Raw genomic sequence first — 25054 nt, 5'->3', positions numbered from 1 at the left:
AAGCAGTGCTCGCTAGAGCTGGGCGGTCAGAATCGCTACTACTTCACATAATTCCAGCAACAAGTGATTCTCACTGAAGACGTGGGGAAGAAGGAAGCAAGTCTCAACACACAAGCGGCAGAGTGAGGTTTTCGAACCGGTGGGGCGGGGAAGGTCGCGGCAAACCCGCAGGGACGTGAAATCCCCCAGTCGCCCGAGGCGGAGACCCGCGCGCCTTCCCGGGGCTCCTGCGCGTCACCGGCCTCCCATCTGGGCTTTTTCGGCCCAAGATAGGTTTAAATCTCAGGCGGTGTCTCTGGAAAGCGCTGCCCAAGGTTTCCCAAAACGGACTTGGATTCTTTTTCAGCACGCAACTCTTTCTCTTACGCACACTCTCTTCTGGGCACAAAGAGGAGGTGTGCTCCGGATGCATCCCGGCTTCCGTGCGCACCAGAAAAGTCTCCTTTTGTTTCTGGGCATCGAGACCCTGTCCCCACCAGGTATCATTGCAGCCCGAAAAGACCCAGTGCCTCCCACTCACCTCGTCCCAGGTAGGAGGCTCGCTGGCGGCTGGCAGCCCGGCCGCTTTCCACTTTCAGTTTGCGCTCAGCCGGGGCTCGGGCGAAGACTCGGAAAGGAAGTTTGGGAAAAGCGGCATCACTTTCCGCGCTCGCAGGCCCAGCGATCCTCCATCCAGGTTTTCGCCGTTGCCGGGCTTAAAGGCTAGTCCACAGAGGTTCCTGGGAGTTTCTGCTTCTCCCTCGCTCGTGAGCCACCTCACTCCCAAAAAGTTTCTGGAAGACTCCTGAGATTCTCTTTAGTAAGTCGCGGGACACTTTCTGCTTCTCAAACTCTGCTAGGACTGGAGCAAATTCAAAGTCACCTATTCAGGAAAACAGAACATGCCAGGCAAAGCAGAGACCTGGGGATACATTTAATCAGGTACCAGTGTTTGGTAGACTGAGCAGGATGATCTTTAGTTTTTAAAAAGTGGCGAAAGAAAACTAACTTCAGGCCACTGAATCCCAAATTTAGAGAACCCGTTTAAAATTATTTTTCCCTAGTCTGCAGGGGAGGTGATAAACCTAGGGAGGTAATTGAAGATCTTGGGAGGGCCAGGGCTTGGTTGAGGCAAGTGAGGCATCTAGGGCTTAAAATAGGAGGAGACAGTGAGTCCTGCAAATGCCGGGCACATTGCAGGAACCTGAGAGTCATTGCTGCTCTGCGCCTGCCTCACTGTAGTCCTGGCCCTGAGATCTCCAGTGCCAGGAACCTCAATTAACTAGTCTGGAAAAACTGGTTGATAATAATGGTATCAACTTCAAGAAACACCAAACACACACACACACACACACACACACACACACACACACACACACGAAACACCAAACTCAGAGGAAAAGATTGATAAATTGGATATCACTGAAAGTAAATTCTGTTCACCAAAAGACACTTAAGGAAAAACCAGAGTAGAAGATATTTGCAGTAGATTTATCTAAGAAAGAATTCATATCCAGAATATAGCAAGAATGCCTAAAACACGATAAGAAAAAAAAATCAAAAAAGCAACCTAATAAAAATCTCTGGGAAGGAAGGAACTGAAGACTTATATAGCACAAAGAGGAATATGAATGGCCAGTAAGTATGTGAATGATGCTTAATTTCTTTAGTCATCAGGGAAAGGCAGATTAACACAATTATATACTACCACACATCCACCCATCCTAAAATGTGTATGGAACCACAAAAGACCTCGAATAGCCAAAGTATTCTTGAGAAAGAAGAATAAAACTGGAGGTATCACAATCCCAGATTTCAAGATATAAAAGCTATAGTAATTAAAACACTATGGTACTAGCATAAAAACAGCCACAGAGATAGATCAATGGAACAGGATAGAGAACCAAGATATAAGCCCACACCTATATGGTCAATCAATCTATGACAAAGAAGGCAAGAATATAAAATGGGGCAAAGAGAGTTGTTTCAATAAATGGTGTTGGGAAAAATGGACAGCTACGTAAAAACAAACTATACTGCTTTCTTACACCATACACAAAAATAAACTCAAAATGGATTAAAGACCTACATATGAGACCCCAAACCATAAAACTCCTAAAAGAAAACATAAGCAGCAATCTCCTGGACATTGCCCTTAGCAACATATTTATGCATATGTCTCCTGAGGCCAGTGAAACAAAAAATAAATGATTGGGAATACATCAAAATAAAAAGCTTTTGCACAGCAAAGGAAACCATCAACAACAACAAAAAGGGCAATGTAGTGAATGGAAGAAGATATCTGCAAATGATATATCCAATGAGGGGTTCATATCCAAAATACATAAAGGACTTTTACAACTTGACATCAAAAAAAACAATCGGATTAAAAAAAATGGGCAGAGGACCTGAATATACAGTTTTCCAAACACATCCAGATAGCCAACAGACATAGGAAAAAATATCCAACATCACTGATCATTGGGGAAATAACCAAAACCACAAGGAGATATCACCTCACACCAGTCAAAAAGGCCAGTATGAAAAAGACAAGAAATAGCAAGTGTTGGTTAGGAAGTGGAGAAGAAAGATCTCCTGGGCACTGCTGGTGGGGATGTAATTGGTACAGTCACTATGGAGAATAGTATGGAGACTCCTCAAAAAATTAAAAATAGAACCACCATATGAAGCAGTAATTCCACTTCTGGGTATCGGAAAAAAGTGAAACACTAACTCAAAAAAAGATATACAGTTGGCCCTTCAACAATGTGGGGGTTAGGGGCGTGCCAACCCCCCCCCACCACATATTTGGTGTATGTATGATACACTGTGTTCCTACCATACACTAATCTAGAAAAAAGAAAATGTTAAGAAAATCCTAAGGGGGAAAAAAATGTGTGTACAGTACTATACTTTATTGAAAAAAAAATTCACATATAAGTGGACCCATGCAATTCAAACTCACATGTTGGAAGTGTTAATGGTATGCACCCCTACATTCATTGCAGCATTATTTATAATACCTGAAGATACAGAAACAACCTACATGTCTATCAGTTGATGAATGGATAAGAAAATGCAGTATATATACACAATGGAATATTATTCAGCCATTAAAAATGAAATTTTGCCATTTGTGATGTGAATAGACCTAGAGGGCATTATGGTAAGTGAAATAAGTCAGAGAAGGACAAATATCATATGATCTCACTTACACGTGGAATCTAAAAAACTAAAATAGAAAGGCAACAGAGCTCATAGAAACAGAACAGAATGTTTGGGGGAGGGGAGAGAAATGGGTGAAGGGGGTCAAAGGCAAACTTCTAGTTACAAAAATGACAGGATTTAATTTACAGATGGTGATTACAGTTAAAAATAAAAGTATATATTGCATATTTGAAAGTTGTGAAGAGAGTAGATCTTTGAAGTTCTCATCATTAGAAAAAAATTGTAATTATATAGTGATAAATGTTAACTAGGCTTATTGTGGTGATCCTCTTGCAATATATACATATATCAATCATTATTTTGTACTACTGAAATTAATGTGTCAATTATAGCCCAGTTTAAAAAACTATTCACTGGGTTCATCTGTTGGTGGTGAGCAGGGAAGGAGTGTTATTCTAAATCAAACTGAAAAATATATCACTTCCCCTACTTAAAACAATTTTGGTAGTGTGGTGTGGTGACCCTGGTGAGTATCGTCTACCTTTGGATTTCTTCCACATCACTATTATTTTTCAAGAAGCTTCATCTTTGTATTTATTTTTTCAATAATCTCTACACCCAAGGTAGGGCTGAACTCAAGACCTGGAGATCAAGAGTTGCACAATCTACCAATTGAGCCAGGCAGGCACCCCTCTTCCACATTATTTTAAATTTGATTTTACTAACATAAAAGGGTATGTGTGTGTGTGATATGACTGCCCTTTGGGTCTTTAAACCAGGGAAAACAAGTAGGTGAATGAGAACAATCACAACTGTTTTTTATGAAGCAATGTAAACTATGCATTTAACATACCTCTAGACCTCACATACCCGCATTTTTCAAATGGGATAATTTGCTAAAGGCTACCTGACTTGCCCAAAGATATTTAGTAAATAGCAATTGTTTTTTATAACCTAAGTTTGGTTCCCCAAACCTCTGCTAAATCAATGTTTTCCAATGGTGTGGCTCTAATTCGTAGTTCTCACCAGCATGAAGCAAAATTACATTACTTATGATATACTTAATTATTTTATACCGTGATATGCAAATTAATCGCCCATCCTTATTCTGAGACTGTGCCTTTGTTTACTCTTTGGGTGTTAAACTGAACATTCTTTTGAAAAATGGTGTGCGCTAATAAAGGTTTTCTTTTTCCCATTAAAATAAAAAGCGGGGGAAAGCTGTTAGTCCTCCGATTTTTTTTTAAAAATATTATCTAATCCATGAATTTCAAAGGTCAGGACCCACACCAAAAGAGAACAAGAGTGTCTGCGGGGTTAAGTGAGGGAGGAGTGAGCGCGGGAATCAGGGTCTCAGGTGAAGAAGGACAGAGTTTGAGCTCCCCAGCCTGGTGGAGAAGGAGTAAAGACAACGCAGCCCCGGCCTCCAGGCGCTAAGGCCCGGCGGGAGGTGGTCCGCGCTTTCCCGGGCGCACTCCGAGACTGAGGACGCCCGGCGGCCGGCGAGGGACAGCCAATCCTCACGGGCAATCACAACCCGCGCTTTGGACCACGGCGCGCCCATGGACCTCGGCCTCTGCGCTCCAGGACTCGACCGACTCCTGCGCGGGGTGGCAGGGGCCTCCTAGCCGGGTTTACCGTCCCAGGGTGAGACCGGGAACAAGACCTACAGGGCAGCGGGGGCGCACGGTAACGGTCCGGACGTGGCGTAGGACTTGGAGATGCGCGCAGAAGCTAGACCGCCAAGGGGCGCTGTGCAAGCCGGGGAAATCAGAATTCTCGCGATAGGTGAGACTAGGCTTTCCGGAAGTGATTCTCCGGAAGAAGCATGGTTGCCCCCGAGATCTGGCCGGGTTTGCACGCTGAGCTGCCGACGCTATGCAGTCAGATGATGTGAGTGTCCTGTTTCTCTGCCACCTGGGTTCTCCTGCTTTAGGGGGATCAGAAGCAACACTTAGCTGGCCCATTAGCTTCGTGTCGCTGCGGAACCGAGGCTGCCGGAACCCCGGTTTCCGAGCGTGGGGCTCTCACGTGTCTACCCGGGATCTCCAGCGCTGCCTCAGCGGGGTGAAGGGGCCAGAACAGCGCCAGTCCACAGGGTTGGCTTATTCAGTCCCTGGTGCCCAGCAATGAAGGACTTTGCTCATGGTGTCTCTGGATGTGGGAGGCGCGGGTGGAGGTGAGGTTGGGGATGGTATAGCCAAGTTTAGACCTCAGATTTCCAGATCCCATTCTTCCGTGTTCACGTTACTTTAAAATCTTTTTTTTCCTGTGTTAGGATTTTCCTTACATTTGTTCATGGTCTGCCCACGCCATAATTTTTGGAAGCATCCTCGGTTCATTTAATTAGTCCTGGGAAATACAGAAGCGCTGTGTGCCAGGCAGTGTGGTAATTACTGGAGATTTAGTTTTTAATAAGCCAGACAAAAGACCTCTGCTTTTCTGGAGCACTCTGGTGGAGGAGACAGATGGTAAACAAGTGAACATATTTAAAACCACTGTACTGTGTAATAATACTGTGAAAAGAAGACCAAAGTTGATGAAGGAGAGAGTAATTAGGAGAGACCACTTCAGACAAAGCTGTTGTGGGAAGGTTTCTCTGAATAAAAGACATTTGAGCTGAGATCTAAAAGATGAGAATGAACCGTCACTGAGGGGCTAAGGGAAAAGCAAAATATCTGGGCAGTAGGAACAGTACAATACAAAGGTCTGGATATAAGAGAGAAGGACTGTATTAAAGAATATTGATGTGACCTGTGCTATAGGAATCCAGGGAAGAGAGAGAGGTAATGAAGTTAGGTATGTTTGCAGGACAAGATCATGTAGTGTCTTTTAGGGCTTTTAATGGGAAATGACATCTGACTTTTGTGAAAAGTTGTCTAGTTTTGTGATAGTCTTTTCAAGGAGAGAAAGCATAAGAGCAAGGAAACTAGAGCATGATGAAAGTAGTTTCAACCCTGGTTGTAATGGTGGAGATGAAAAGAAGTGGATGCATTTGAGATCTGTATTATCAGTATAACCAAAAAGACTCTGTGATGGATTCAACGATGAGGAAAAGGGAGAAATCAAAGGATTTCGAATAGTTCATTGGTGGTTTTATTTGTGGAGATGGGGAAGGAACACAGTATTCTTTTAAGGGGTGTGGACATGTTAATGTGTATGAGGCCTTTCAGGCTTCTAAGTGGAGACGTCAAGTAGGCAGTTAAATGTATATGCAAGTCTGTAGCTCAGGTGAGAAGTCTGACCAGGAGATGACAACTTGGGAGTCATCGACTTACAGATGACATTTAAAGCCACAAGCCTGGGTCGTCTGGGTGGTTAAGCGTCCAGCTTCAGCTCAGGTCATGATCTCACAGTTTGTGAGTTCGAGCCCCTTGTCGGGCTTTATGCTGACAGCTCAGAGCCTGGAGCCTTCTTCCGATTCTGTGTCTCCCTCTCCCTCTGCCCCTCCCCCACTCACACTCTGTCTCTCTCTCCTTCAAAAATAAATAAACATTAAAAAAACTAATAATAAATAAAGCCACAAGCCCGAATGAACTCCTACTTTCCCAGTTTCATTTCCTCCTACCTGTTTCCTATCATCGCCTGCCAAACACACATCCTATAAAATTCCAAAAATGTTGTTTGTTTACATTTCTTTATGTATCAGGCTTTAACTACTGTAGCTGCTTTAAAGCCTTTCCCAGTTCCTCAGGGCAGCCCACTTAAAGGCTCTTACAAACTTCTTTTGTGGCACTTAGACTAGTGCTTTGTGATGCTTTGTTTACATTTCTTTCTCCCTAAGTAGAGAGGTAAAACTGTTTAAGGACACTACCTTACTTCATTCAACAAATACTTGAGTGCCTCCTGTGTGTCAGGTTTTAGGATTGTCAGTGCCTTACATAAATTAAGTATACCATCAATGCTGAATGAATAAAGAACACATTAGTTAATAGAGGATAGTAGTAGATGATTTTCTTTGCCCAGATGAGATGAAATTATGGTACATATATCCAACAATCTAGTTCTGTGCAGCCTTTTACAATGGGTAATGAACATATTAAGAAAGTCACAAAATTAGTATCTCACTTTTGTTAAAAATATACATATAGGCATACTGTTGCTGGAATGTGTATATAGAAAAAATTCGAAAATATTTACAAAATTCTAATGAAGTTTTATCTGTGGGTGAGGGGGTTGTGGTTACTGATAATTTGTATTTTTTTTCCCTACAAGAATCCCTACAAAAGAAAACAAATCAGACATTTTTAAAATATTTATTTATTTTGAGAGAAAGAGGAGGAGTAGAGGAGGGTGACAGTGAGAGAGAATCCCAAGCAGGCTCTGTGACGTCAGCACAGCCTGTCGCAAGGCTTGAACTCACAAACCGTGAGAACATGACATGAGCAGGTGGAATCCGGAGTCCAGTGCTTAACCAACTGAACCACCCTGGTGCCCCCACAGATCAAACTGTTTTACAAAGCATGTCTTCTTCCTCATTCCTCAAAGACTCCTTTGAGACCTCCTAAGTAAACCAGGGCACTGTGTTTTCCTGGGTTAATACTCCCACCTGTTGGGTCAGAGCAATTGAAATGTGTTCTTACCTTGTCTTGCAGGTTATCTGGGACACACTCGGAAACAAGCAATTTTGTTCCTTCAAAATAAGGTGAGTCTAGATTTGCAACTTGGGCAAAGATTCCTTCAGCTGTCCTCTTGTTAACCCCTCTTACAATTTTTGCTCTTTCCCTCTCATTCTAGAACCAAGACTCAGAGTTTTTGCAGAAATGAATACAGCCTGACTGGACTGTGTAATCGGTCGTCTTGTCCCCTGGCAAACAGTCAGTATGCCACTATCAAAGAAGAGAAAGGTAACTCCTTAGTTTGAACTTCCATGAGAACTAGCCAACAGCTTTTAAAAGGATATTCTTTGGTCTCTCTGTAAGTAATATTAACGGTATTTACTTTACCTTGCAGGACAGTGCTACTTGTATATGAAGGTTATAGAACGAGCAGCTTTTCCTAGGCGGCTCTGGGAACGGGTAAGACTTAGCACATAAGATGACAGTGACCCTTGATCAATAACAAAACTGCCACATGCTTTTCTCTCTTCCTTGACCATAGCTACATTAAACTTTTGAAGCCAACCTCATTAGGCCCCTGGGTATCATAGCAGTGAAGGCCCACCTAATCATTTACCCTCACTCTTCAAGCTTTCTTTTTCTGTTTATAGGTCCGGCTTCATAAAAACTATGAGAGAGCACTGGAGCAAATAGATGAAAATCTAATTTACTGGCCCCGTTTCATTCGACACAAGTGTAAGCAGAGATTCACCAAGATCACCCAGTACCTAATTCGAATTAGAAAACTTACATTAAAGCGACAGTAAGTATTTAGATCATTCATCTATTATGTGTATTTTTTTTAAGTCTGTCTTTCCTTGGATCATTTTATGGAGAGACTCTGAAATGTCTAGTAATGGTTCTTACTAAATTCAGTTTCAGGTAACCTTGTATGATATGCTACGAAGAAAGTTTACCTCTGATTAAAGTTGTGCCCTTTGATCTGTTTAAAAAACAGTGTGGGGGTCGGGGGGGCACCTGGGTAGTTCAGTTGGTTAAGCGTCCGAATCTTGATTTCCGCTCTGGTCATGATCTCTGGGTTTGTGAGATCAAGCCCCATGTCGGGCTGCATGCTGACAGGGCAGAGTCTGCTTGGGATTCTCTCTTTCTCCCTCTCTCTCTGTCTTTCCCCTGCTTGCACATACGTGTTCGCTTGCACTCTCTCTCTCAAAATAAATGAAAATAAACTTAAAATAAACAAAAATAAAAAACAATATAGTAGAAATTGATGATCTCCTCCCTGTCTGAAAATCAGCTTCAGGAAATTGTATAACTCCTTGACACAATCATAAAATTAGGGATTTAACAATGAGCTAAAAAATGGGGATAAATAAGAATGTCAGAACTTTACTCCGGGTTCACCAAAAATGAATTTTAGAAAGTGATATGAAATCCATGGAATTAATTGGATATCTTACTAAGGAGTGCTAGGTCCTAATATTTTTTCGTTGTGACCTGCAGAGAAAGCTAAAGGTGGCAGTCTTCTACAGACAATTTTTTTTTTTTATGTTTGTTTTTGAGAGAGAGCATGTGAGAGTTGGGGGTCGGGGCGGGGGGAGCAGAGAGAGGGGCGGGGGACAGAAGACCCGAAGCAGGCCCTGCACTGACAGTAGTGAGCCCCATGCGGGGCTTGAACTCACGGGAGATTGTGACCCGAGTCAGAGTGAGACACTTACCCGACTGAGCCACCCAAGCATCCCTACAGAAAATTCTTTATTTTAGTTAACTGAAGCATTAATCATGAAGCATGGTGAGTGCCCTCAGAAGTCTCAGAATCCTCAAAGAAAACAAAAAGTAAAATAAGCATAAAAATATGTGTAAAAATGTGTGACTTATAGTATTAACTACTTAGGGAATTACAGGTATATAATGTTAGCTATATTGAGCTGAGCCCTACAAAACCAACTCCATTCCTATTTTCTCATTTTTTTAAAGGAACACACAAAACATGCCCTTGGGTTTTCTGACAATGTGTTTTATTTTCCATAGGAGGAAGCTTGTTCCCTTGAGTAAGAAGGTGGAGCGGAGGGAAAAAAGAAGAGAGGTAACTTACCCTTCTTGTATTTATAGCTTCTGTATCTCATTGAGGGTAGGACTCTATAGGTGTAGGGATCATGAGAAAGATTCAGTCACCATTTCCTGTGAACTGTTTGGGCCTTGGGTAATGGTTCGCTAATAGAGAACAGTATTAGTTGCATAAGATATTGGATATTCATATTTTAAGATTATGATTTTCAGGGCAGGTTAAAATAAGGGTTCTTGGAGATATATTTAATGGAGAACAGAGAAGTACCTTGTCTGAGATTCTTGAAGTTAAGTATTTTAGAAATCAGAATTTTGGGGGACACCTGGGTGGCTCAGTCAGGTAAGTGTCCAACTTTGGCTTTGGTCATAATCTTGAGGTCTGTGAGTTCGAGCCCTGCATCAGGCTCTGTGCTGACAGCTTGGAGCCTGGAGCCCACTTCAGATTCTGTGTCTCCCTCTCTGCCCCTCCCCTGCTCACATTCTGTCTCTCTCTCTCAAAAGCAAACATTAAAAGAGAGAGAAATCAGAATTTTGGTATGTTGTTATTAATCTTATACATTGCATACTACTCAAAGCAGGGTTTGAGCATTTTTTCTTCTTTTTTTTTCCATTGTAAATGTACTCTCTAATTCCCATTCCCTCTTTCCCCTATTCCCCCCAACCCACCTCCCCTCTGGTAACCATCAGTTTTGTATAGTTAAGGATCTGTTTGTCTTTTTTTTTTTCCTTGTTTGTTTTGTTTCTTAAATACCACTTTCTCTTTATCCATTCATCAATCGACGTACACTTGGGCTGCTCCCATATTTTGGCTATTGTAAATAATGCTGGCATAAACAGAAGGGTGTGTGTAACCCTTTGAATTAGTGTTTTCGTTTTTTGGGGTAAATACCCAGTAGTGCATTGCCTGCATTGTAGTGTAGTTCTGTTTTTAACTTTTTGAGGGCTCTCCCATACTGTTTCCTACAACAGCTACACCAGTTTGCATTCCCACCGACGGTGCAAAAGGGTTTCTTTTTCTCCACGTCCTCACCAACACTTGATGTTTCTTGTGTTTTTGATTTTAGCCATTCTGACAGGTGTGAGGTGATACCTCATTGTGGTTTTGATTTGCATTTCCCTGATGAGTGATGTTGAGCATCTTTTCACGTGTCTTTTGGCCATCTGGTATCTTTGATGAAATGTCTGTTCGTGTCTTCTGCCCATTTTTATTTTTTTTTAAAGTTTATTTTGAGAGAGAGAGAGAGAGAGTGTGTGTGTGTGCTCGCATGCAAGTTGGGGGGAGGGGCAGAGGGAGAGAGAGAGAGAATCCCGAGGAGGCTCCGCACTGCCAGTGCAGAGCCCAATGCTGGGCTCAAACCCACGAACCATGAGATCATGACCTGAGCTGAAGTCGGACATGGAACCAACTGAGCCATCCAGGTGCCCCTGCCCATTTTTAAATTGGATTGTTTTTGGGTATTGAGTAGTATCAGTTCTTTACATACTAACACTTTATCAGATATGTCATTTGCAGATATTTTCTGCCATTGAGTAGGTTGCATTTTAGTTTTGTTGGTTGTTTCCTTCGCTGTACAGAAATATTTTAATATAATCTCAATAATTTATTTTTGCATGTATTTGCCTTGCCTCAGGAGGCATATGTAGAAAAATGTTGCTATGGCCAATGTCAGAGATTACCACCTGTTCTCTCTTCAAGGATTTTTATGGTTTGGGTCTCATATTTAGGTCTTTAATCCATTTTGCGTTTATTTTTGTGTGTATGGTGAAAGGAAGGGGTCCAATTTCATTCTTTTGCCTGTGGCTCTCCGGTTTTCCCAACAGTGTTGTTGAAGAGACTTTTTCCTGTTGAATATTTTAATTCTCCTTTGTCAAAGATTAATTGATGATATAATTATAAACTTTTTTCTGTGTTTTCTGTTTTATTCCATTGATTTATGTGTCTATTTTTTTTTTTAACGTTTATTTATTTTTGAGACAGAGAGAGACAGAGCATGAACGGGGGAGGGGCAGAGAGAGAGGGAGACACAGAATCTGAAGCAGGCTCCAGGCTCTGAGCCATCAGCCCAGAGCCCGATGCAGGGCTCGAACTCACGGACCGCGAGATCGTGACCTGAGTCGAAGTTGGACGCTTAACTGACTGAGCCACCCAGGCGCCCCTTATGTGTCTATTTTTATGCCAGTACCATACTGTTTTAATTGCTACTGCTTGGTAATATAACTTGAAATCTGGAATTGTGATACCTTCAATTTTTTTCTTGTTCAACATTGCTTTGCCTGTTCAGGGTCTTCTGTGGTTTTACTATTTGTTCTAGTTCTGTGAAAAATGCTATTGGTATTTTGATAGAAATTGCATTAAATGTGTAGATTGCTTTGGTGTATGGACATTTTAACAAGATTTGCTCTTCCAGCCCCATGAGTCTTTCCATCATCTTGAATTTCTTTTATCAGTGTTTTATAGTTTTCAGAATACAGGTCTTTCATCTCTTTGGTTAAGTTTATTCCTAGATATTTTATCATTTTTGATGTAATTGTAAATGAGATTGTTTTCTTAATTTTACTTTCTGCCACTTCATTGTTAGTGTATAGGAATGCAACAGATTTCTGTACATTGATTTTGTATCCTGTGACTTTACCGAATTCATTGATCAGTTCTAGTAGTTTTTTGGTGGAGCCTTCAGGGTTTTCTATATACAGTGTCATGTCATTTGCGTATAATGAGAATTTTACTTCTTCCTTACCAATTTGGTTGCCTTTTATTTCTTCCTGTTGTCTGATTGCTGTGGCTAGGACTTCTAGTACTATATTGAATAAAAGTGGTGAGAGTGGACATCCTTGCCTTGTTCCTGACCTTACGGGAAAAGCTGTTTTTCCCCATGGATGATGATGTTGGCTGTGGGTTTTTCATATAAGGCCTTTATCATGTTGAGAGATGTTCCCTCTAGACCTAGTTTGCAGAGGGTTTTTATCACGAATGGTTGCTGTACTTTGTCAAATGCTTTTTCTGCATCTATTGAAATGATAATATGGTTTTTATCGTTTCTCCTAATGATACGTATGTATCATGTTGATTATTTTGTGAATGTGGAACCACTCTTGCATCCTGGGAATAAATCCCACTTGATCGTGGTATGTGATTTTTTTTTAATGTAAGAGGGGAAAAAAGTGATTTTTTTTTTGAAATAAAATTTTTTCTTTTTTTTTTTGTTTTTTACTTATACAGGCTGAAATATGAGTACTAAGGAAGTAAATGGGTTTACTCAAATTTTTCTGTTACAGGAAAAGGCATTAATAGCTGCTCAGCTGGATAATGCCATTGAAAAGGAATTGCTGGAGCGACTGAAACAAGATACGGTGAGAAAGCTAGGAAGTTTGGGATATAAATTTCACTTTTTAGACAGTAACATCATGCTAGGAAATAGTGGGAAGTGTGTTTTACTTTCAAAGATGCTAGAAAGGTCTTCACCTTGATTTTGTTCCTGGACTAGAACAGGCCTTCCTGGAATATACAGGCCTTGGCTTCCCCGTCTTAGTTCGTGAACATGAACACGAAAGGTGCCCTGGTTACCCTTGATGTTCCATCCAGCAAAGAGACCTTTCCCTTTGCACCATACTGTGAACTCCTGTTCCTGACGCAACGGTTTCAGAGCTCTAGATAAGAAAAGGCCTGCAGTTCTGATCCTCCTGCATATTACCCTAGTCTAAGGTTCTTTAAAAGGAATTAAATCTTCTTAAAAATTACTGTCATTTATGAGACAAAACGGATAGAACTTATTTTTCCCGTATTATTTCCTATCAGCAAATTTACATTTGTTCCAACCCACTGATTTTATAAACTACTAAGTTTATAGTGTTTGGTATTAACCACTGATTACTTAAATGTCAGAAACAGGCTTGTAAAGACACTGTTGGCTCTAGGCTTGAAATTAATATAGAAAAATTATCCGTCACATTAAGTATTCTTATTTAATCACTGAGGAGAAAACAGTATGTCATCGGACAGTGGACTTCAAGTGTAAAATCCAGATGTTAAATCCAGTCTGTATTTATGTTCTTCAGTATGGCGACATCTACAACTTCCCCATTCATGCCTTCGACAAGGCCCTGGAACAGCAGGAGGCAGAGAGTGACTCTTCAGATGCTGAGGAAAAAGATGATGAAGAAGTAAGCCTTGTTTGTTCGTTTGTGCTTCCTAAAGCAGTAACCTGTAGACCTAGATCCCTTTATATGTACTTGAGTGACAGAACAGCATTTTCACTCCCCTACCCAAAAATAATTTTTTGGTCCTTTTTTTTCTATCATGAGATTAATTTTAGTTCAGTCAACAAACTATTAACACGTTGGATTTTAATCTTACTTATTGGCATTCTGAGATTTTTCCTTTAAGGGGACAATGAAGAATCCTCATCAGCTGACAGAATATACCATTCAGGAACCTGAAATTTATACAGGATTTAATTTCACTATTAATATAGGGGAGGTACTTGAGTGATAGTCTTTTAGAAAAAGGCCAGATTTAGCAGGTAATTGCTAATCACATGGTGCGCTCATACAGGCACATAGGTGTACTTTTCCTAGTAGTGACCCTTTTTTGATATTTGAAATTAATAGATTTAAGTGTTTGTAAAGCCTTTCTAATGTACTTTTTTTTTTTTTAGCAAATTAAAATGATCTAATGATTTGTATTAGGCATGAGAATTGATATCCCTAAAATTTTTTAATTCAGAAGTATTAAACTTGGAAATAATTAGATTTTGGTTGGGACTAAAGTAAGTAGACTGTGATTCTGTTTGTTACTGTTGCACTTATCAAAGAATAGAATTAGATGTGTGAGCTGAATTTTCATTCTGTATTTTCAACTTAACAGTTATGTTTTGTTTTAGGATGTGGGAAAGAGAGAGTTTGTGGAAGATGATGAGGTGGATGAGAGTGACATAAGTGATTTTGAGGTGAGATTTATGGGCAAAAAATTGACCTTTGACCTTCAGAGAACAGAACGTTTCTGAACACACACAGAGGCAGATAAATTGCCTAGTTCTAAATTGAGAGGACGATGAAAGGAGTTTGGGAGATGCATCTAGCATTTTCTTTTTTTCCTCTCTCCATATCAGGATATGGATAAGCTGGATGCCAGTAGTGATGAAGATCAGGATGATAAATCCTCCAGTGAGGAAGAAGAAAAGGCCCTTGATGCCACACATAAAGGCAAAACACCCTTGAAAGGACCTTTGCGGAGGAAACGAGCCTATGTAGAGATAGAGTATGAGCAGGAGACAGAGCCTGTGGCCAAGGCCAAAACCACATGACTTCCCTTTGGACATCTGCAACAGGACTGAACATTTTCAGTATCCTCCTTTCTTTTACCTTAACCATGTATATACCTCCAGGTTTTGCTCTTTCATACAGTATTTCACACAATATTTGTGTCTTTAATATTTATGCTGCTTCTGTGGGGCAAGGAAATCTGGGAGTGGAGAAAGCCTTAAGTTGTGAACAGTATTTTTATAGTGTTGGCATATGTTTTGAAGTAACAGCTTGAGCCCAAGAAGCTTAACAGATGAATCTGTGGGTGTAAATATTTCTAAATTTTAAATGCTACCCACCTGTTTTCCTTGGTATCCTTCTCCCCCACCCCCCCTCAACTTTATTTAGAAATGTTCAGATTTCAGTTTTTTCTTGTTCTCCTTTCCCTACTTCTGTGGGAATAAAAGAAGGAAAAAGAACGAAGTTACACTGTTGAGTGTAAAAATACCTTTTTTCTTAAATGATTCCATTTATACAGTTGGAACAAGAAGAAAAGTCTTCCTGTTTTAGGAAAGTAAGACAAATCTTAAGTTCCATCGTAGGGTGTGCCTTCAGAAACCTGCTGGACTTTTCTGATACAGTTCACCACCTTGCTGTCTTCACAGCTTTGGAGAATTTTGACCAGGAGACCCTGAAATATGAAACCAAACAGGCTTTTTCTTTTTAATTGATACTTCTGTTCCTTTTACCTCGGTTCTTGTTTCTCGGTACCATATTCAAAGAAAGAAAGAATGGATGAGACTAGGGAACAGTTCATGGAACAGGTGTAACTTTAAAAGCTGTGTTGGCATGTAGGCAGATGTCCTGCTGGCTCAGGAACCAGCAGACTGATCCCAGCCAATGCAAATTAGATTGGATCCAGGACTTGAAAACTGCCAGAGATTAAAGAGCCAATACGAAGTAATTTGAATAAACTGATAACAAACAATACTCTATAAATATTGTTAGGATATGAATTTTTTTCATGCTGCTTTATAACCTGAAGATTTCTAAGTGGGATAAGAAATGAGGCAATAGTTTATAAATATATATAAATATACACACAGCCATTATATGCTTTGGCTATGACAAGTTAACTTTTGTGACATGTGAAACTAAAGAATTCCCATGTGGAAAAATAAGAATAAGGATAAATAAAAATACAGGTGCCCTGGAAAAACTGGAAACATTTCTGGGATCTGAATTACTCTATATTATTACTTCTTGGTGGCTTATAGCTCATTATTTCATCCTTAAAAAAAAAAATCAGATATAACAGAACTTAAATTTTAAGAACGCTTAGTCTTTTGCCCATTTTCTATCCTCACCCCAGAGACATCTCCTGAGCCTCTTGCCTTTTGGCCTAAATACCTCTGAATAGCTTTAAAAGTTGAATAAGTTAATCCGCCTTTATTGAAGGTTAGAGGGCTCCCAGGTGAAAACCTGAACCATGCGTGTTCACTTACAGACTTGGTCAGGCATGTGAACAGTAAATTATAATCAAACATAGGAGCTTCCTAAGGACCAGGTTGCAGACTCTTACCTTCACTTGTCCTTGACAACAGTGGTCCAGGAGAATCAGGCAATCTGTGGCCTCTTCTAACAAGGTGCTCTTAACAGGCTCAGGTGTAAGGTTTGGATCCCTTGCTACATCACAGATCAGTTTCAAGAGAGCCTTCAATAAGACCACACGTCTACAGGAAACTCTGGAATCAGGAAGAAAAAAGTTACATTCATACTCTAAAATCAGGATATTAAAACTGAGACTTCCAAGGCCATCTAAGTTGTAAAGCCCTTATTTCCTAAATGAAGGAACTGAAGTTAAATGACTTAGAAGACCAGGGAGCTGGAAGCAGAACTAGAGACGAGACGCCAGATTTCTGAACTCATTTTGAGCCCTTTTTTCTGCAGCATAGCTCCAATACACATACTCTGGCCTGCCAAGCCAGAAGCTTGGTTCTACTGTAAGGAAATCGCCCCACCTGGAAAGTGAGAAGTGGGATCTCCCCTTACCAGGGGCTTTTACTTTGGGCCAGAGAACAGCAGATGGCCCACAGTCCTTCAACTTTTATACAGTCATAGGCCTGGAAATTTAAAATGAAGTGAAATATGCTTGGCTTCTGGGACCTAATTGACAATTAGAATTTTCTGTTTAATTCCAGATCCTAGCTTTTACCCTCAGTTAAGCCCAGCCCATTTAACTTCAACTTCTTAGCATTTTTGAAAGTTTTTATTTTGATGAAAAGAAATTCTGGAAAAGGACAGTGGTGATGGTTGTACAAAATCGTGAAGGTACTTAATGCCACTGAATCCATTTTAAATGGCAAATTGTATGTAGTTTTTCTTACATAAAAAAACAAAACAAAAAAACCTTAAAAGCCTTAATGGAAGCTGAAAAATAATGGAGCTTGTAGTGCAAAAATATGCACAGTAAACCATATCTCTGGACAGAAATGTGACTGGGAGAATAAAAGTTTACATCCCTTGATCTAGTAAGTATTTAGCAGTTTCCTATACTATTTGCTGCTCAGTCCTCCACCTATCGTCAACATAAAACCTGCTGTTTCCTACTCCCCAGCCCCCCCTCGTGCCATACAGGGCACTGATTTTCTCACCTTCCTACTTGGGCTTGCCAATCCCGACTTGGAAGCTTAGTCTCTGCTCTTTAAAGGCCTGCCAATGTTAACTGGATTCAGTTTCTTTCATCCATCTATTCAGTCTATATTAGTCCATTCATTCTTCAAATATTTGTGTATTTAAGAACCAGGTACTGGTTAAACTTTCATATACTCAATATACCAAAGTGGTCTTACAGTTCAGTGGAGGAGAAAGACTGTAAGTAAACCAAGGCAGTCCAGTTCCAGATGTAACTAAGAGAAAAGGTTGGGTACATTCTAAGGAAATGAGAGTACTGTGGTTCAGAACAGATACAGATGTTAGAGCACCGGACTCCAGCTGAATTAAACTTTGTTGATGCAAGAAAGTATTCTGCTGACTTAACATGTTTCCCTTCCACTTAATTGTTCCTGACACCACCTCAAGCCAGAGTTGGAATGCTTTCTAAGCAATGATATTCTCAGTATTCTCCTGGTCACTGCTCCACACATGTTCAGTAATGAGCTATGAAGTTCTCTGTTCTCAATTAGATTTCAAAAACCTTAGGGTGAACAAAGTTAAGCATGTCTATTACAGCACTTCTAAGTGGACTCTGAAATTCTAATATGCATTATAAATTGAGGGATATACACCTGAAGTTAACAATGGGTGTATTTTACCTTTTCAATGCAACTTCAGTTCAAAATTCAATAGCAATGTAAAAACAGGCCTGTCCTTAATACTTTGTACTGAAAGTATACCTGGGCAAGTTCTGAAGTGAAAACTGGCTGAGTTTTGTCCCTCTTGGCCCACCTGCCTGCTTGGCTGTTTTACCTAGGCCAAGTGTACTGCATGAGAAGTTTTAAGGTTTCCAGTGTCTTCAGTCTAGCCTCCTCCTCTGGCCCATCATAAACCTCCAGGTAGCCGATGACAACTCGCTCCAGCCTCTTCAAGTGCCGGACAGTTAGGATCCCCAACCTGAAAAGGGAAGAGAAGATGTGGCACCACAGGGATGAACTTGAGGGGTGCGGCCAGACCAGCGGCTGGGCACTCGCCTCTTCACAAACGCTGGCAGGTTTCTTGCATAGGTCCTGCGTAAGAGAAGGCGGTGCTCTGGCTCCATGTGGGTCAGGATCAACTGCAGCACCTCGTCACAGTGTGTGGTGGGTCGAGCCCCACCTCCCTTCCAGTGCAGGCCTTTCTCCAGGACGGGGAATAAGTCCAGCAGACACGAGAGCACAGCCTAGGAGGAAGTAACAGAAAAGAAGCGTTCGTTCATTTGCATTCACTGACTCGTCTAGCACCCATATTAATCTGTCTGTGGGGTCCACATTATAGAATTCTGAAAGATACTAGTAAAAGCACAGGAAGTGTATATTATTTTTAATGTTTTTTTTGAGAGAGCGCATGAGTGGAGGAGGGCAGAGAGAGAGGGGGGCAGAATCCCAAGCAGGCTCTGTGCTATCAGTGCAGAGCCCAACATGGGCTTGGAACTCCCAAATCGTGAAGTCATGACCTGAGCCAAAATCAAAAGTCAGATGCTTAACTGACTGAGCCACCCAGGCACCCCAAGTGTATGTTACTTTATATTCTTTTTTTTTTTTTTTTTTTTTAGTGTTTATTTTTGAGAGAGAGCGTATAAGCAGGGGAGGCACACAGGGAAAGAGACAGAATCTGAAGCAGGCTGCAGGCTCTGAGCTGTTGGCACAGAGCCTGATGTGGGGCTTGAACTCATGAACTAAGATCACGAGCTGAGCCAAGTTGGACACTTAACCAACTGAGCCACCCACACACCCCTTACTTTATATTTTCAAATTTATTTTACGTTATCTCCAAACAAGTTAACATCTACTCAAGACTGTTCTTTGCTAAGCTATGAAATGGGACTTCATGAGCACACCTGGGACTAACCCAAACTAATTTTTTTTTCATGTTTATTTATTTATTTTGAGAGAGCCTGAGGAGGGGAGGGTTAGAGAGAGAGCAAGAGAGAATCCCGAACTGTGAGATCATGACTTGAGCCGAAATCAAGAGCTGGACGCTCAACTGACTGAGCCACCCAGGCGCCCCAGACTTTAACCCAAATTTTAGGAGTCTAAGTCCATTGCCATTAAATAAGTTTATTTTTTTTAATTTTTTTTTTTTAAACGTTTATTTATTTTTGAGACAGAGAGAGACAGAGTGTGAACAGGGGAGGGGCAGAGAGAGAGGGAGACACAGAATCTGAAACAGGCTCCAGGCTCTGAGCTGTCAGCACAGAGCCCGACGCGGGGCTCGAACTCACGGACCGCGAGATCGTGACCTGAGCTGAAGTCGGCTGCTTAACCGACTGAGCCACCCAGGCGCCCCTGCCATTAAATAAGTTTAAGCAGTAGTTATACACACTTACAGTAAAACCACTCCTGAACAGAATCTAAGATGGTCCTCATCTGTGTCCAGTTTGACCTACCCTATCTGAAGTTTCAGTGTCAAGGCACTCCCTTCTAGCTCTTCTGAGATTTTTGGTTTTTCTGAGTTTTGTTTTGTTTTTAAACCACCATCTAAAGAGCCCTAAACTTTTTGGCTCTTAGTACCTGGATCCTCAATTTAATACCTAAATTAATATTTAAAATGAAAGGTGGCAGGGGGACAAGGGAAGGGAGGGCAGGCACAAAAAAGGTTATTTCCACCTCTGATTTTACATAACTTGTTTTCTCTGTCTTCAGAATGTTCTCCCATCCTAAGAAAGTTCTATTCATCCGTCAAATATCACCTCCTTCCCAAATCCTAAAACCATCCCAACACCACCAAACCTGGTTAACTGCCTTTTGCTGGACATGTGCTGCCCTTTATACAAATGTCTTCTAATAGATTTATCACTCTGCACTGTAGATATGTAAAAATACTCATTTATTTACATGTCTTTCCAAAGGGTTTCTTTTTAATTTTTTTTTAATGTTTATTTATTTTTGACAGAGGGAGAGGCAGAGTGTGAGTGGGGGAGGGGCAGAAAGAGAGGGAGACACAGAATCCGAAGCAGGCTCCAGGCTCTGAGCTGTCAGCACAGAGCCCGACGCGGGGCTCGAACTCACAGACCGCGAGATCATGACCTGAGCTGAAGTCGGTCGCTCAACCGACTGAGCCCCCCAGGCGCCCCTCAAAGGGTTTCTTAAAGCCAGAAGGGCTTTAAGATTCATTGATTTGATTCATTCATTCTTGGAACGGACAGTGGTTACTAGCACACAGTAGGTATTTAATGTGTATTGGATGAAAGAATGGCACTGGAACATCTAACCTACAAGGAGTTTCAACTGTGAGTTCATAGAGAGGAGCAGAGAAGAACACTTAAGATTAGTAAAACAGAACTTTTCACACATAAAGCCACCCTCAAATAATGTGTAATTCACCCAGATGAAGATAAAACACTGGCTTTTCTGTGGAGACTCAGCAATGTGGATGCCTGCTCAGTATCGAGACATTTTCACGAGTCATTTGCTACCTCTTTATTTTCAAGTTGGCCCTGACTTAGTTATCATCCTCATTTTCCAAGAGAGGAAAAGGGCTCAACTATTCTTATTCGCACACTGCCACCTTCTACTCGAATTTGAGAACTGAGACTCACAGCCAATAAACAAATCGTACGGTTACCTGGATGAGGCGGTACTCCGGTGTGTACAGGTGGTTGAAAAGGGCGTGGTAGAGGACCTGGGCTCTGTTATACTGGAGCAAATCAGCAGCTGGCTGCAAGCAAATTACCCAGTTAAAAGCTTCCCAACGGTGCCAAACCATGGATAATTTTCGAACTTGAATTATGGGTACGTAGGGTCTATTACACCAAAGGATTCACAATAGCACTCTCGGCAAAGTGGTGCAGCAGAAGGGTGCTGGGCCCAGAACAGCACCCTCTACTTCTGTGTATACTTTTTTAAAAGCTCCACAACACATAGTTAAGAGGGAAAAAAAAAAAAAGTTTCCTTGAGTAACAGCTTGCGCATTTGGGTGTGTGTAATCCCTTTCAGTTTCCGATTCTTTTGCTCCTTGAAAGTCAACTGTTAATTACTCAAGGTCTGGTTATTCATTTTGACCCGCGTGATCATGGCCCAGGTGTCTTCCACATATTACCTACGAGACACAATCTACTAGGCTGGCAGAAGGAAAATATAAAGAAAAAATATAAATCAGTGATTTTTTTCACGTAACGGCATTAATGGAAAGTTAATAGGAAATATGAAAAGGCAAGAATAGTGATATCATGACTCAGTCTGTCCCATCAACACAGATGACAAAGTGCAGAGGTCGCTCACCACATTAAGCACGATGTGACGGAGGCAGTGGACACCCAGTATTTTGTTCTCTGTTTGATAATCATCCGAGATGAGCAGCGATGGGGGAAGTATCCTCTCCAGATGTTGGTTCAGCCAGGGTCGAGAGACCTGCTGCAGAGTCCATGAGAAAACATGTTTTGTGGCAGGGTTATTCTTCCAGGATTCTCTATATAGAAATGTGAAACCACAGGAAGTAAAGTGATACAGTGTTAGCTAGCAAAAAAAAAAAAAAATTAAACTCTTCAAGCTAAATAAAGCATTATCTTGCCCTTGAAAAAAATACATCCCCCATAAGATATCTCTTGATGTTATGCATACTAAATCAAAATAACTTACACTAAATACATTTAATAATCACCCAGGGCTCTGGGTCTAAAGCTAATCCAATGAGAAGGATCCATTTAAAACCAACAGCTTGTAAAGAATCTGTGGGTGGTTACAGAGGAGACGTGCTGACACGGGAGAGAAGTAAAGGAAACATCTTCAAGCATCACTGTAATTATTGTAAGGGAGTAAATGAGTCAATATCTGAACAGCAATTTACAACTTATAAAGTGGGTTTACACACTTTACTCAACTAACCTTCAAAATAACTCTGTAATAGATAATATTATCTTTATATTACAAAAAAATGAAACAGGTTCAGAGAAGCCCTCTGACCTGGTTCTACTCAGAAGCAATAAAAAGAAGTACCAGACTACCTCCAAACCAAGCCTTTGAACTCCAAGTTCCTGGTTAAGTGAGAGTTATGTGCACATTTTTTCTCTCATCACTCTGGTGTCACAAATACTAACAAAATAGCAGGTAGAACTGACAGAAAATACTTTAGCTAACAGCAATCTATAGGGTGTTTTTCATCCCAAACACTGCTTCCATATCTAATAACCATCCTTATCTAATAACTGTTGATGAGTTTCAAGATCCCCGAGTTTAAATTCAAACCACTTAAGTTTAAATCCTCTCCAAATCCCATTCTCACCTAACTGAAGAAAGTTCAGTATAAATAATTTGGACAGAACTTCCAATGTCAAGGGCAGTTGTCAGGAGGATGGCAAAGAGCAGTAGAAAATGGGGAGTCTGAAGACCGGGGCTCTAATGTAGAATTTGCCAATGTCTAATGTCATTTATAGCAAATCACCTTTCTGGGCCTTAAGAAATCTCCTATTACAACACCTTTATCTTATTGATGAAGAAACTCAAGTTTCTTTGAGCTCTATCTAACATTCTAAAACGTTAGGCTGAAGCTCAAGTAAGTAGCTCTCTCAACAAGAATACTCACTTATTCAAATCGGGTTTAAGAAGTTCCATTATTAAAATAAATCTCCCTTTCTCATCTTCATTTTCTCCGTGCAGAAATCCTGCCACAGAACCACACTCAGTAACTTGAAGGAGTAAGGCGAGCACCTCTCCAGCAACGTCATGAGATCTTGGGCTGGTCCATGGTTGCTCCAAGCTGTGTGTGACCGCAAAAATATAGATGGGTCCTGCCAAGTCACGTAGGCCTGTCTTCCACTTAGGGCAAACCAAGGAATTCTTGGCCGCCTCAAATTTCCCCAAGAGTTTAAGAAATACTAAGCCAACTGCTGCCGCTTTCTCGGCCACTTCAGAGTAACCATGACCTCTACCTTCCTGCTCCTTGGGCGGGGCTGCATACTTCTCCAGGGCTTTTGCCACCTGCCCCAGCATTTCGGGCATTCCGTGGAGCGATGTGCCACTCCCCTCAAAAAACTGATCGCGTTCTGTGGCTTCTATGAGAGCACTGAGGTCCTGAACTGCTGCACTTTTGGCCTTGTCCCGTCGGGACTCCTGGCAGGTAAGGCGGTGCAAAATCTGGGAGAAGGACTGTCCGAGGGCCGAGGAAGACCACTCTCCCGGCAAGGAAGTGCCTTCCCGCGATGGGGATTCCCGAGAGCGGTCATGCTCCATTTCTCGGACTGCGGCAGTGATGAGCTGGTCTCCCCCAGAGAACCAAGATGGAGGCGGGGGGGGGGGGGGGGGATCTGCTAGAGAAAGATCACTCGGATGCTGGAATTCTCCCGAAGAAAACAACTAAAGCCAAATAAAACGGCAAGACGTCCGGGGGACGGAGGACCAAGAATCTAACCAGCATAATAAAAGTAAAGTCTGCAGAGGAAAAGGTGCAGGAAAGGGAAAGGAGCCTCTCTGGGAGTAAGAGAATCTCAGACTCCCAACGGATGATTAAAAACAAAAACAAAACCCCAAGAGTTTAAGAAATAACCCCCTAAGGTATGAGCAGAACACCTCTACGGGCACCTCCAGACCTTCCCGCACGCCCTGTGCCCATCAGGATCCGGACCTAGCTATCCTCGCTGCCGCAAAGCACAAAGCTAGCTTCCGCTGATATTGAGGCAACACTTCGTCATTTCACGACCTACTGTCGTAAAGCAACAGAGAATAGGGTTCCAGAAAAGGTGGCCTTTGGGCAAAAATTTGCATAGATAGATCCTCTTGCTAGTTTTGTTTCTGTTTTCATTTAGTAAGGTAGGAACAAAAGAAGAACATCGATAATGTCTTAAAAGTGTACAGGATTTTACGGTTGAGACTGAGTGTATAAGTACTATGTATGTCACCCTTTCTGTAAAGTCAGTGGGACATCCTCGGTACTCCTTAACAGGAAGCGTGGCCTGATCCTTTTGTAGTTCATAAGCGTGATGATTGGGTGTTCACGCCGTTGTGTGACATGTGCCACCCTTAAACCTTGTTACGACGCTGGCACATAACCCGTCTGACGTGAACTTGGGAGGATCCTTTTACTCTTCGAGTGATGCAAAAAGTTAGTGTCCTTTATATCCGTCGGTGTTCTGGTTGTAGGTTGTCACGCTGATTTTCTAGTTGGATTCGAGCCCTAGCTTTTTGGTTCCATACGAGGTGTTAGTAGCCGGGAGCCGGAGTTTTTAAATGGCTGCCCGTGGGTTGCGGGGAGTCAGTTGCCAGTGTCCGGCGAGGATGCACTTCTGAAGTCTGACCACCCCCACCCCGACGCGGGGGGCCTTCCAGCAAGATGGGTGGTTCGGCCGGCGCGGTCGCGCCGGGGGCCGGCTCTCGAGTGTGAGCCCCCTGCGCTGCGCTGTGGCCACGCGCAGT

The 25054-nt window shown here is 41.7% G+C and overlaps 3 protein-coding genes and 1 non-coding gene across 6 annotated transcripts in view; 2 read left to right on the top strand and 2 right to left on the bottom strand.

The window, feature by feature from the left end:
- The window catches only part of POFUT3 (protein O-fucosyltransferase 3), a 79757-nt gene extending 78650 nt beyond the window's left edge, over window positions 1-1107 (bottom strand). Inside the window, exon 1 of the mRNA XM_060653198.3 lies at window positions 521-1107. The gene's annotated coding sequence lies outside the window, so the exon portion shown is untranslated. The remainder of the gene's footprint in view (window positions 1-520) is intronic.
- Window positions 1108-4918: 3811 nt separating this feature from the next.
- Window positions 4919-15498, top strand: MAK16 (MAK16 homolog). The gene is made up of 10 exons (XM_081795628.1): window positions 4919-5040; window positions 7743-7792; window positions 7885-7994; window positions 8101-8165; window positions 8357-8508; window positions 9735-9789; window positions 13047-13121; window positions 13827-13931; window positions 14651-14716; window positions 14879-15498. Exons 1-10 carry the CDS (start codon window positions 5026-5028, stop codon window positions 15071-15073), a joined length of 888 nt encoding a protein of 295 aa, XP_081651754.1. The 5' UTR covers window positions 4919-5025; the 3' UTR covers window positions 15074-15498.
- TTI2 (TELO2 interacting protein 2) lies at window positions 13720-25022 on the bottom strand. 3 transcript variants are annotated; one of them, XM_060653199.3, is made up of 8 exons: window positions 23229-25016; window positions 21929-22115; window positions 21273-21365; window positions 18701-18888; window positions 18480-18623; window positions 16594-16756; window positions 15520-15702; window positions 13720-13908 (listed from the first exon to the last, which is right to left on the bottom strand). In XM_060653199.3, exons 1-7 carry the CDS (start codon window positions 23873-23875, stop codon window positions 15598-15600), a joined length of 1527 nt encoding a protein of 508 aa, XP_060509182.3. In that variant the 5' UTR covers window positions 23876-25016; the 3' UTR covers window positions 13720-13908; window positions 15520-15597. The 3 variants fall into 3 exon arrangements, with proteins under 3 accessions (XP_060509182.3, XP_060509184.3, XP_060509183.3); XM_060653201.3 differs by lacking the exon at window positions 21273-21365 and having other exon boundaries at window positions 23229-25019; XM_060653200.3 differs by lacking the exon at window positions 13720-13908 and having other exon boundaries at window positions 15585-15943; window positions 23229-25022.
- LOC132693491 (small nucleolar RNA U13) lies at window positions 24598-24701 on the top strand. Its single transcript, XR_009616858.2, has one exon. It is a non-coding gene; the product is annotated as a small nucleolar RNA U13 (small nucleolar RNA).
- Window positions 25023-25054: the final 32 nt, after the last annotated feature.

The sequence above is a fragment of the Panthera onca genome, chromosome B1, assembly GCF_046562875.1.
Source record: "Panthera onca isolate mPanOnc1 chromosome B1, mPanOnc1 haplotype 2, whole genome shotgun sequence".
Lineage (NCBI taxonomy): Eukaryota > Metazoa > Chordata > Mammalia > Carnivora > Felidae > Panthera > Panthera onca.
Note: the sequence above shows the minus strand (reverse complement) of the source record. Positions and strands in the feature narration are given on the sequence as shown.